The sequence below is a fragment of the Podarcis bocagei genome, assembly GCF_964188305.1.
Source record: "Podarcis bocagei genome assembly, chromosome: 12".
In the NCBI taxonomy this organism is placed as follows: domain Eukaryota; kingdom Metazoa; phylum Chordata; class Lepidosauria; order Squamata; family Lacertidae; genus Podarcis; species Podarcis bocagei.
Window position 1 is genome coordinate 37,210,321 of NC_138137.1, and position 12,724 is coordinate 37,223,044.

The 12,724-nt window shown below is 46.3% G+C and overlaps 1 protein-coding gene across 2 annotated transcripts in view; it reads left to right on the forward strand.

The window, feature by feature from the left end:
* The window catches only part of LOC308569356 (macrophage mannose receptor 1-like), a 56,146-nt gene that overhangs the window by 24,897 nt on the left and 18,525 nt on the right, over positions 1-12,724 (forward strand). For both annotated transcript variants that reach the window (XR_014000681.1, XM_081163138.1), the window contains exons 19-20: positions 2,272-2,372; positions 3,904-4,046. Coding sequence is in view for 1 of the 2 variants with exons in the window: in XM_081163138.1 (XP_081019264.1) it covers positions 2,272-2,372; positions 3,904-4,046 (244 nt within the window). In the remaining variant the exon portion in view is untranslated. The remainder of the gene's footprint in view (positions 1-2,271; positions 2,373-3,903; positions 4,047-12,724) is intronic.

Genomic DNA, 12,724 nt, shown 5'->3' on the forward strand with positions numbered 1-12,724 from the left:
CATTTCTTGCTCTGGGAGTGCAGAGGGAGGTCTGATCTTGGAGAGAGAGATTCCATTCAACTACTTTGTCCCTATCTTGTCCCATTGCTATGAAAGCTCAATGTCAGTAAAGCTGGAAAGTGAGTGTGCCAGAAACAGGCTAGAGGGAAAGCCTGGCTCCAAAGGATCCAGCACCCACATGCCCCCAAACTGCAGAGAAATCTATGTTTCCAATGGAAATGAAATAATTTCATGGTCGGGGGGGGGGATTTATTTCCCTCTATCCATTCCCATCCATCTCTGGCTTGCCACTGGGATTGTATGGATTTACCCACACTTACCTTTGCACTCTTTTCCAGGCATGATCCATGCTTTAAAGTTCTGTGTCCATGTCTGAGCACCCCCTTCCCAGCGCTTTTGCCATGAAAACCCACTCTTTACTGCTGAATCAGAGCTAAGGACAAACTCTGGAAACCCCCCTCCCCTCTGAATGTCTGTTTGCTCCAATTGAGCACTAAAGAGGAGGTCTTCGTGGGGCTATCTCTGGGCAAGGAAAACAACAATGCTCGGACACAGAGCTTTAAAGTGTGGAAGCACGCAGTGCAAGTAGATAAACAGGTACCACTCCGGTGGGAAGGAAAACGGCATTTCCGTACGCTGCTCTGGTGTTGCCAGAAGTGGCTTAGTCATGCTGGCCACATGACCTGGAAAAACTGTCTGTGGAAGTGGACAAACGCCGGCTCCCTTGACCTTTAAAGCAAGATGAGCGCCGCAACCCCAGAGTCATTCACGACTGGACTTAATTGTCAGGGGTCCTTTACCTTTACCTACCTGGAAAGAGCAGGGCAAAAGGTACCGTATTTTTCACTCTATAGGATGCACTTTTTCCCCTCCAAAAAGTAAGGGGAAATGTGTGTGTGTCCTATGGAGCGAATGCAGGCTCCCTGGCTTCAGCGATAGCAAAGCGAAGCCAGGAGAGTCTGGTCTTTGAGGCTGGCGGTGGGGAAAAGCAGCGCTTCCCCCCACGCCAGCCCTACAGGCTCGGGGGGCAGCGGGAAGGCGCGTGACGCCTTCGCGCTGCTCCCCAACTTGGTTTTGAGGCTGGCGGTGGGGAAAAGCAGCGCTTCCCCCCAGCGCCAGCCCCACAAGCTCGGTTGAAAAGCCCGCAGGAGTGACGCGCTCTTTAAAGGGTGCGCGGCTCCTGTGGGCTTTTGCGGGAGATGGGGGAATTCCCCCACCTCCTGCAAAAGCACGCAAAAGCTGTGCGCTCTTTAAAGGCTGTGCGGCTTCTGCGGGTTTTCTACGAGGTGGGGGAATTCCCCCACCTCGTAGAAAAGCCCGCAGGAGCCGCACAGCCTTTAAAGAGCGCACCACTCTTCGGGGCGTTTCCCCAAGGAGGGAGAAGGGACTGACTGGCTGAGTCAGTCCCTTCTCCCTCCTGTGGGCTTTTGCAGGAGATGGGCGAATTCCCCCACCTCCCGCAATAGCAGAGAGAAGGTCTGGGAGAAGTGCACAGGCTGCGTTCAGCCTGTCCGCTGCTCCCAGAGCTGGGGGGGGGATCATATTTTTTTCATTGATTTCCCCCTCTGAAAATTAGGTGCGCCCTATGGTCAGGTGTGCCCTATAGAGCCCTGCTCTTTCCAGGTAGGTAAAGGTAAAGGACCCCTGACAAGCCCTAAGAATTATCTCTTTTATTAGGCTGTCAGCACTCCTTTGCCTCTCCTATTTACAATAGGGCTAACGGTGCCAACCTCTTAATTACAATCATACAATGTTATATTTCCTCCAAGGCTGTCACACTCCTTTCTCCCTGTACTTTCTTTCTCCTCTGAGAAAGATGGCACCACCCTCCTCTCTTCCTGAATCCTCCTGTTCCTGTACATAGCTTGGATGTCGTGCACCCCTAGTTTCTGTTGCCCTCTGCTCCCAACCACACTCTGAATGTGGTTCAGCAATAACGTTCAGCTTTTCATGACATACAGGAAGAGGGAGAAAGTACTTTTCAGCTGGTCTTCCTATCACACTGACCCACATTCAGACCCCATTCCTCACCATAGGAAGGTTTTTCAATGTAATGTTTTTTTTAAAAATTGCCATTATATCCATTAATCCTGCTCAGCATTCTTAGTGCTGCCAGCTTTTCTTGAAGAGTCAAGTCGCAGGCTTGGAAATTCAACGCCTAAATATTTCTTTTCTTAGCCTGACATTCTCTTTGTTAAAAACAAAACAAAAGTCACCGTAAACTTATGAAGTGCAAATGAAGGACTAAATACCGCATGTTATTTTCTATAGCTGGGTGGATAGAACTCCAGTGACCTATGTAGCCTGGGCACCCTGGGAACCCAACTTTGCAGACGAAGTCGAATTTTGTGTGGTCATGTATCGTGAAACAGGTAATTAGAATAAAATGTTACTATTATAAGCAGTTATTGAGAATGTGCATGCTTAATGGTGAGGATTAATGTGAATAGGCACCACACACTGAACCACAATCACTATTCCATCCAAAATTAAAACATTAAACCGAGGATAATCCATTATGTTATACCTCAATCATTGTCTTCCTTTGGATAGGACAGGGTATTAAAGTGTTTTAAAGGATACTGAGGCATGGGGCCTCTTACTACTACTAGCTATTTTTGCTATTATACAAAAGAAAACTCTGGTACTTGGAGACATAGGGAAGTTAAACAGGAGAAGGATTTTATTTTACAACAAAACAGTTAAAACAAAAGATTTTGTCAGGAGATAGAGTTCTTTCAAGAAACATAATAATAATAATAATAATAATAATAATAATAATAATAATAATAGATGTCACGGAGGGGTCACAGGACTGCGCTGTGCTGCCCGCCTCCCTGTGTAGGTGGGAGCCCAGGCGGCCACTTGTCAGGCACCCCCCCCCCCCGTGTTGGCCACGTGGCTATTCAGTGAGGGATTCGGCAGCAGGCAGGGCAGGGTGGGAATCCCTGTGTAGGGCACTTGGTTCGTGTCCCCCCTGCCCAAATTTGTGGGCCCAGGCCTATGGTCCTCCTGCCCACCAAGCTACGCCCCTGTCTGAAACAAGTTGGTACTTTCTGTCAGTTTCCCAACCTTCTGTAAATCAAATTACTGAGGCTCCTCTATTAGTATACCAGACCAGGGGATCACCCCACCCCACCTATCTTTTGGGAATTATACTTCTCTCACTGGAAGTTTCATTCCCTTCCTACTGAACTGAGACCCACGTAGAGTGTTCCCTTGCAACTCCACTTCTCCAGCCTCGAATTCAGCTACCTGGTTCTTATACTCTTGAAGGACACTCATCACTAGCTTTCAATCTAAGCTCAGAGACTTCTTTCTCTGGCTGTGGATATTTTCCTCAGGGCGGAATACACCCTGCTCAGAGGCTATTTATAGTATCCAGATGAATGCCAGGAACTCAACTCTCAACTGCTTTTCCTTTTTCCCTCCCAAAGTGGTGAGCCCGCCCTGCTCTGGCTAGCTGCACCCGCAGCCAGTCAGAGTAAGGCTGCAACTTAGCTCTCTGCATCATCACACTTTGGCCTACCTGAGCTTTCCATCACAGATACCAATCAAATACTTCTGACTAGACATTGTTAGGATTGGGTTGTAATTCAGCATTCTCTGAGCAAAGGAGTACAGCAAGAGAGAGTTTAGGAAATACTACCCCGACTTGTTGTTTATATGTTGTTTTAATAACTTGGAGGCTTTAATTAAGTCATTTCTAATATGAAGTACTCCATATATATATATATTACATTATAAATCACCTTCTATATGAAACAGCATAGTATACTTGCAGTACAGCTGTTATTGTTGCATTTTATTTTTGTTGCTAAGCTATCACTTGGAATACGTACCTGATGGGCTGTACTAGTGATTTGAGCTTACCTGTTGACTCATAACAACTTCTCTGTTCAGGCTTATGGAATGACATCAATTGTGAAATGGAGCATAGATTTATCTGCGAAAGGCGTAACAGTTCTGCCCCTTCAACTGTTGCTCCGACAACGCCTGAACCTCTTGGAGGCTGTCCTCAAGGCTGGCACTTCTTCGGTAACAAGGTAACTAATACAGCTTTTGCAAATATATTGGTATATCAGCCTTTTTTCAGATACTATGGCACAGACAATGAATACTTTTCCAGAGTAGTTGAATATGCACAGATTGCCCTCCATGTCCATAGTTCTATTCTACAGATTCCACATCCTCCCTCAGCCTTCAGTACATGCCATGAAGACTGAAAAGGTCTGTTGAGCTGCGAAAAAGGAAGTAACAGTGAAAGTGATAAATAATGTAAACTAAAACAAAACAAAACCTAATTGTCAAATAGGGGAATTGGCATTTTAAAAGCTCAAGATATATGCAAGCTACAGAAAAGAGCATTGAAAGTGGCTTCAAACTAAGTGTTCAGCATTTTTTCGTGCTTTAAAGTTAAATTAGCATTTATTAAATGACCATCTGAAAAAATACAGACTGTTTTGCTCCCTAACGCAGAGCCCAAATGCTGTTTTTCCAGGCCTCCTAGAGCCAACACTTTGAAGAGCCTTGTTCCTCATTTCTGCCTTCCTCCATCCTTGTCTGATAGCATCATGTGATGTAGGCCCTCTCTCAATGGCATATCTGCACTTGCAGAGCTATCAGCAGAGATAACTGCCCTTTCTAGAGTACATGATTTCTCCCCAACCCTGATCCCATTGGATTCCCCCTCCAGTTCGTGAATCGGGGGTGGGGGTGGTTACAATGACTCTAAAACCCAGTTAAACTATCAGTTTCTGCTACTGCTAACCCGGCACCATTTCGTGACTCTTGACTGCATTAAACAATTCATGGGTGATGGAATTTTGAAGTTTCCCCTGTTGTAAACAAAAATTGCCCTTTTCCCTTATGGGGTATCCAAGAGCCCACATAGAGTCGTTACATAGGTTCCCTATTGGTAGGAGAGAAATAACAGAGGCCAACCAGAGAATATTGAGAAGCAAAGCAGCTAGTAAGCTTGATCTTTATTGATCTGTTGCAACAGGGTGCTCCCCTCACCCGCAGGAGAGAGGAGGAACCCATAAAAATGGCGCAGAAGGCCTTATAAAGACTTTTGAAATTGCCACCCTGTAGATCAAGACCACCCCCAGAAACATCATACATACATCACAGAAGGGGTGTAACCTAAGACCACCCCTCAGATACATCATACCTACATCACAGAAAAAGGCAGAAAAGGCGGTCTTAAAACAGAAATTTGAATGTTGTTTTTCTCCTGTCGTTGTTTATCTCCTATCTGGCAGGTTACTTGATTGGATAGCCTGGGTAGCCTGGCCAGTCTTTTGTAGTGATAAATACTTAGTTCCTGGACCAGGTCACAGGGTCACACCCTATTCAAACAAAAACATACCCTTAAGACAGGATTTGTGAAGGAAAAGACAATGGGGAGGCTTTTCCATTTTCCTTTGACCTTACAGAGAAAACATTTGGTCGGTTTAGGAATCAAAATGGTTCCAGGTTGGTCTTCTTGTGCTGATCTATGTATGTGCTTGGTTGGTACGTGTCAGGGAACTGCCATCAGAGCATCAGGTGGTGGAGGGACTCAGGCAGGATGAAAGAGACTCAACTGCTGAAGCAGGGACCAGCAGGGGGAGGAGTGGGTCTCTGAGGGAATGCGAGCAGGAGGGAGGGCTCAGGGAGGCTTCCAGCGAGAACAGTGGGGAGGTATCGGAGTCTCCCATAGGGAGACCCATACCTCGCAGGAAACTGTCACGCCGTGAGTCCAGGAGACGCGTTTCCGTTAAGGAACTTCTTTGCTGGAAACGCTTCCGCAGGCAGCCACTGTCGGACTCTACTAGTGACTAGAGCAGACATGTCTGAGGAGCTCCGTCACACACGGAGGTTTGTGGGGGCGCACAAACTCTGAGGGAGCACGTTTTCACGCACAAGCAGCTAATCAAACCCTCACAGCAGTCCGACAGTCTTTGTACGCTGCCTGTGCAAGAGAAGGCATCATGAGCGAACCAACCGGAACCGGAGGAGCAGGGGCTGGAGCTGGTCCAAGCTTGGAAGATAGATACCGAGCGTTGGAGGTTCAACTGGCCCTGCAGACGGCGAGGCTGGAGGAGAGAAGGGCTCAGGATGCAGACAAGAAGGGGAGAGCCACTCAATTCCCCAGAAAGGTACCAGGATTGGTGCAGAAATTTGGGGGGGACCCCAAGGACTACCATGCTTTTAGGACAGAGATGCAATATGCCCTTAATGTGCAGTTCGATGAGTTCCCTGATGAGGAATCGCGAGTTGCTTTTGTAATTGGGCATCTTGAGAAAGGGGCTAGAGACTGGGTTCGACCCCTAATGGCAACGCACAATGACATACTAAAGGACACAATGAAGTTCTTTCGTGCAATGGATATCATGTTTTCCAGCGATATTGAGGAAGGGGTGGTGCGCAGACAGCTAATGGCTTGTAAGCAGGGGAGTCGATCTGTCCGTGAATATTGGACTGAGTTTACCATGCTGATTCACAGACTGAGTTGGGATTTATCGGCGGCACCCGTTCAAATGCTATTTGAAGAAGGTCTTTCTTCGGGGGTGAAAGACGAGCTGGCACGGAGCCCCAGGGCGGAGTCTATGGATCAGCTGACCAAATCTGCGCTGACCATAGGAGCGCGGCAGGAGGCAAGAGCCTTGGAGAGGCGGGAAGGGAGAGGGGAACGTTGGAAGGAGTTCCGCATTCCAGACATTCCTGAGCCAGCTTTCCCGCCGGCAGAGCCGATGGAAATCGGAACAGCGCGCGCGCGCGCATTTTCAAAAACCAGCGAGGGAGCTAAGAAGGAGGGAAAGGGCCCCCGGAAATGCTATCTCTGCCAACAGCCAGGCCACTTTGCCAGAGTCTGCCCCCAGAGGAAGGAATGGCAAGGGATGGTGGGAGCTGTTGAGGGGGGAGAAGAAGGGGGAGCGGAGCAGGTAAAAGCCAACGCCTGGTTGCCACAATTGGGGCACTGCAGCCAGGCCAAAGAGCAGTGAAAGTGCCCGTGCCAGAAGCTCCTCGACCTGCTCTAGTGATTGAAGTGTCGCTAGAGCTGCAGAATGGGCACCCCCTAAAAATAAAGGCGCTATTGGACTCAGGCAGCTCCTGCAATTTTATGAGCAAGGAGTTTGCTGCTGAACACCAGATACAGACCATCCCTTTAAGCAACCCCCTGCAGGTGACCACGATTGATGGCAGGGAGTTGTTGGGAGGAGGAGTCCGCTTGCAGACTGTCCCAATGATAATGAGGGTGGCAAGGCACACAGAACTGATAGCGTTTAATGTGGCCACCCTGGGAGGCGCTCCCATTATTTTGGGAATGAGCTGGCTAGCTCTACATGATCCGCTGGTTGGCTGGCATCAAAGAGTGGTGTCCTTTGGTTCAGCACATTGCCTAGAACACTGCAAAGGGGAGAAGGGTTCAGTAGGGGCCCAAGCCACCCTAGCAGGGACTGAAGTAATGGGGAAGGTGAAGGTACCACCACAGTATGCAGATCTCAGCGACGTGTTCAGTGAGAAGGAAGCTGACCAACTACCACCTCATAGACCCTTTGATTGTCAGATCAATTTACTCCCTGGAGCACAGCTTCCCGTGGGCAAGTTGTATGCCATGTCAGACAGGGAAATGCAGGAGTTGCGAGGGTTCATTGACAAGAACCTGAAGAGAGGCTTCATCAGAGAGTCCAAAGCAGCAGGGGGGAGCCCAGTGTTCTTTGTGGACAAAAAAAATGCGGACAAGCCGAGACTTGTATGTGATTTTAGGCGGCTGAATGCAGTGACTGAACCGGTGGCGTTCCCTATGCCCAGAATTGATGATATTTTGACCATGGTGAGGAAGGGAAAGATTTTCACAAAGCTGGATCTAAGGGGGGCGTACAACCTGATACGCATAAGGAAAGGGGATGAATGGAAAACCACCATGTTTACCCCTTTGGGGGCGTTTGAATACCTCGTTATGCCATTTGGATTACAAGCAGGCTCCGCGTGTTTTCAATCTTTTATGAACCACGTGCTGGGCCCTTTGCTCTACAAGAATTGCGTTGCCTTTCTAGATGATGTGTTGGTGTATTCTGAGAATGAGGAGCAACATGTGAGAGACGTCAGAGAAGTGTTGAGCAGACTGCAAGCCAACAGGCTGTGGGTCAAACTGGAGAAGTGTCGGTTCCATACCAAGGAGGTGGAATTCCTGGGGTACCGCCTGTCAGACAAGGGATTGGCCATGGATCCCGGCAAGGTACAGGCAGTGCTGGAATGGAAAACACCCAAAACCAAGAAGGATGTGCAGAGGTTCCTAGGGTTTGGAAACTTTTATCGTAAGTTCATCCGCAACTTCGCCCATCTGACGGCGCCCATCACTGACTGTCTCAGCAGTAAGAAGAAGTTTGTATGGACGGCGGAGGCGGAGCGAGCGTTTGAGGAACTGAAAAGGGCCTTCGCCTCTGAAGAACAACTTCTGCATGTGGATTTACGAAAGAAGCTAAGGGTTGAAACAGACGCATCTGACAGAGCCATAGGGGCGGTGCTTCTTCTGCAGCCGGGGAAGGAGGAGTCGGAGTGGCGTCCGTGTGCCTTCTTCTCGCGGAAGCTGAACAAATCCGAGAGGAACTACACGGTGTACGACCGAGAACTGCTTGCTATTCATGAGGCGTTCCGGAGATGGAGGCATCTGCTAGTTGGTGCACAACATAAAGTGCAAGTGTGCACGGACCATAAAAATCTAGAGTACTTGAGAACGGCGCGAGTGCTCAACCAAAGGCAGTTGAGATGGGCCCAAGAGTTCTCCAAATTTAGGACTTCCGGGGGCGGCGCGAAACTGTAATGGCGGTCCTCTTCGGGCTCTGAAGAGGGGCTCCGCGGAAAAGGGTCGCTCGCTGCGGCATAGCGACGACCCATTAAGATAAACCACGGGTAGAGTGAGCCCGTGGCCGTGGGACTCGGCGGGCACCAGAAGCTGCTCTGAAAGCACAGAAGGGACCCCGTAAGGAGACCCGGAGTGAAGGAGGGGTAGCGGTGCTGTGAGTTCATCGCTCTTTCCGCGGAAGCGAAGCCGCGCGGCTGTTACAGATGAGCGCTGATCCTTCTTCCTAAAATCAACGCTAAACTGCAAGCAACATACCCGTGAGTAAAGGGGATTAAAATTTGGCAAAAGAAATTCGGCTAATTTGGCTGAAAGCGGGAGACGAGAAAAGGGAAGTCCGTCTTCCGACATTGCTGACAAGATCAAAGCAAAGCTTTTAGAAACGGAAGCATTTGAAACGGGACTTTGGGAAGTTTAAACTTTTTCGTGCTATAAAATCTGCCTATTTTATTGAGCTGAAGGTGGAAATGGATATTGACTAAAAGAAGCAGCAGATGGTGACTTTCCTCCTATTTTTTTTCTTCTTTGGGCTGTATTTTTAAAGAGCCAGATTGTCGGGCTGCCAGAGAGAGAGACTGTGTCAAACTGCGGAAACAGTTGCAAACAGTGCTAGAAAGTAATTGTTACATTTGAGCAGAAAAGTCTGATTGGGATACTGTTACAAGCACCTTTCGTGAAACTCTGTCGATTTATAAAAGGTGCCTTGGGAGATCTTGAATTTATGAAGGGACTTTTGGATTAACGAATTTACTGTTCTGAAACAATTTGGAACTTTAATGGCGGATTACTTCCTTCTTTGTCTTTGAAACCGGGTGGCACTCCCCCTACAGGGCTTTCGGATTATAAAATCCTGGGAACTGACTTTTGTTTTGAATTCCATCTCACTGGCTGTTTACTCCTGAATTCGTCTTTCCCATGGAACAATAGACAATTTGACCTTGAACATTGACAGATGTGTAATGAGTGGTGCAGGGAGAACAAGAGCGTCTAAAGCAAAGGAATCTAAAGAGGCTAAGGAAAAAGAAAAGGAAAAGGAAAGAAGACCAGCACAATTTGTACAAACAACATTGACCCAAGGACGCCGATCGTCGGTTCCAGCTGTACTGGTGTCTTATAGAGAACAAGGGGAAATAACTGAGAAGTCCACTGAGGAAGATATGGCAGCAGGTGGGTCAGACACACTATTAAAACAAATATTGGAGCAACTATCAAGTTTAAATCAGAAGGTGGACGATCAGTCTGTGAAGATAGATAAAGCAACTTCCTCGATCCAAAAACTGACTGACCAAGTTTCCCAGCACACGCAAGCCATAGAGAAATTGCAAGGAGCAACAGCGGAAAATCGAGAATTAGCTGGAGAAGCAATCCAGAAAGTGGGAGTCCTACAAAAAGAGGTTGAAGAAATAAAAGGAGAAGTTAGGCCCCTGCACAAACAGGTGGGTGAACAACAAGTCTATCTGTCAATGGTGGAACTGAAAAATCGTGAGAGCAACATCAAATTGAGAGGTATTCCAGAACTCGAGCAAGGAGACTTGATTGGATACTTAACACAGGAATTCTCGAAGTTCTGGGGTTTAAAGGAAGACACGGATTTTAGGATTGTCTCGGCATACAGATTGGGAAGACTGGTAAGGAAAGACAGATCCAGAGACTGCTTGATAATTTTAAGAACAAAGGAAGAGAGAGACAAGATCCTAGGCCTTCACTTCAAAAAAGCAATTGAAATACAAGACAAAAGAGTGGAAATTTACAGAGATATTCCGAGGCAGCTGCTGGACCTTAGAGCCACCTATACAGAATTAGCAAAATTGCTGAGACACAACGCAATTCCCTATAGGTGGGAGTTTCCACAGGGATTATCCTTCACCTACAAAGAAAGGAAGGTTAAAATAAGAACACCTGAAGATAACCAAAGGTTCCTTCACGACCACGGAGAAGATCTCCAAAAAGGAGCGGATTGGCTTCCAGTTTTACCAGCACTAGCACCGCCCGGAAGTGGGCCAACGCCTATACCTTCGGGATCTGAACAAAAGAAAGACACCCCATCTTAAGAACATCTTAATTAGAACAGGATGTCTCTGCAGCTACTTAGTTGGAACATAAATGGCGGGAATTCTCCGGAAAAAAGGAGAAGGATATTTCATATCCTAAAAAAAGAACAATTGGATGTAATATGTTTGCAAGAAACACATGTGACTAGGCTCCACAGGAAAGTTTTAATCAATAAAAGACTTGGCCAAGAATTTATCTCATCAGACAAAGTTAAAAAAAGAGGTGTTGTAATTTATGCAAAGGAGAACCTGTCGCCAAAATTTCTATTTAAAGATGATCATGGAAGAATTCTCGCAATTGAAATCCAAACACAAGGGGAAAAGATTTTGATATTAGGAATCTACGCGCCAAATGATGGAAAATCAGAATTCTACAAGAAGCTGCATGAGACAATGATGGACTATCTGGACTATGCAAATATTATTGTGATGGGAGACATGAATGGGGTGGTGTCTACAAATATGGACAAATCTCAAAATCAAAACTTAACAACAGACGGCAGACTCCCTAAAACTTTCTTTGAAATGACAGACAATATGGACTTGATTGACATTTGGAGGACAAGGAACCCCTTGGGTAAAGAAGGAACTTTCTTTTCTGAGGCCCACTTGTCATGGACACGAATCGACCAAATTTGGATATCTAGAGGGCTGGCTCCGAAAACGAGAAAAGTGGAAATCTGCCCAAAAACCTGCTCCGACCATAATGCCTTAAAAATGGAATTGAGACTTTTCCCAACTGGATCCTTCAGATGGAGAATGAATGACACCTTGCTAAGAGATCAAGAGATTGTTAAGAAGGCCCAAAAAACGCTAAAGGACTACTTTGAAATAAATTTGAATACTACGGTGGAGAAAAGAATAATCTGGGACGCTAGTAAAGCTGTAATGAGAGGGTTTCTGATACAACAGAATACAATAAAGAGAAAATTTTGGAATGGAAAAAAGGAAAAAATTCTAGAGAAAATAAGTGAAGGAGAGAAAAAGCTGAGAACTAATCCGAAGTCAAAAGAGGTGCTAAGAGAGATCAAATTCCATCAAGCACAATATTCGAAATTGATTAACCAAGAGATTGAGTGGAAAATCAAACAAATGAAGCAGAGATCGTTTGAATCAGCAAATAAATGTGGAAAGTTGCTAGCTTGGCAATTGAAAAAAAGACAAAAGCTAAACACGGTCACAAACTTGGAGATTCAAGGAAAAATAGTTCAGAAACCAGAAGAAATAAGAAAGTGCTTCCACAGATATTTCAAAGAACTTTACGCACAGGGGCCTCAGAAAGAATCGGAAATAGACCAATTTTTGAGGACAAATGGACTATCCAAAATAAGTCAAGATAAAAGATCAATTCTCAACAGTAAAATAACTCAACAGGAAATTGAAGGTGCCATACAAAATATGCAACTTGGCAAATCTCCAGGCCCAGATGGTCTCACCTCCAAATATTATAAGACTCTGAAGGATTGTTTGATACAACCGTTGCTGGAGGTTTGCAACCAGATTATGGAGGGGAGAAGGGCACCGGAAACGTGGAAAGAAGCATTCATCACATTGATTCCTAAGTCAGAGAAGGAAAAGACTCAGCTTAAGAACTACCGTCCCATCTCACTCCTGAATGTGGATTACAAAATATTTGCAGACATTTTAGCAAGTAGACTTAAAAACGTTTTAAACGAAGTAATTCACAAGGACCAAGCAGGCTTTCTCCCTGGTAGACACATGTCTGATAACATCAGGAACATTATTGATATATTGGAATTGTTGAGAATTAGAAACACAAGGGCTGCTTTAATCTTTATTGATGCGGAGAAAGCATTTGACA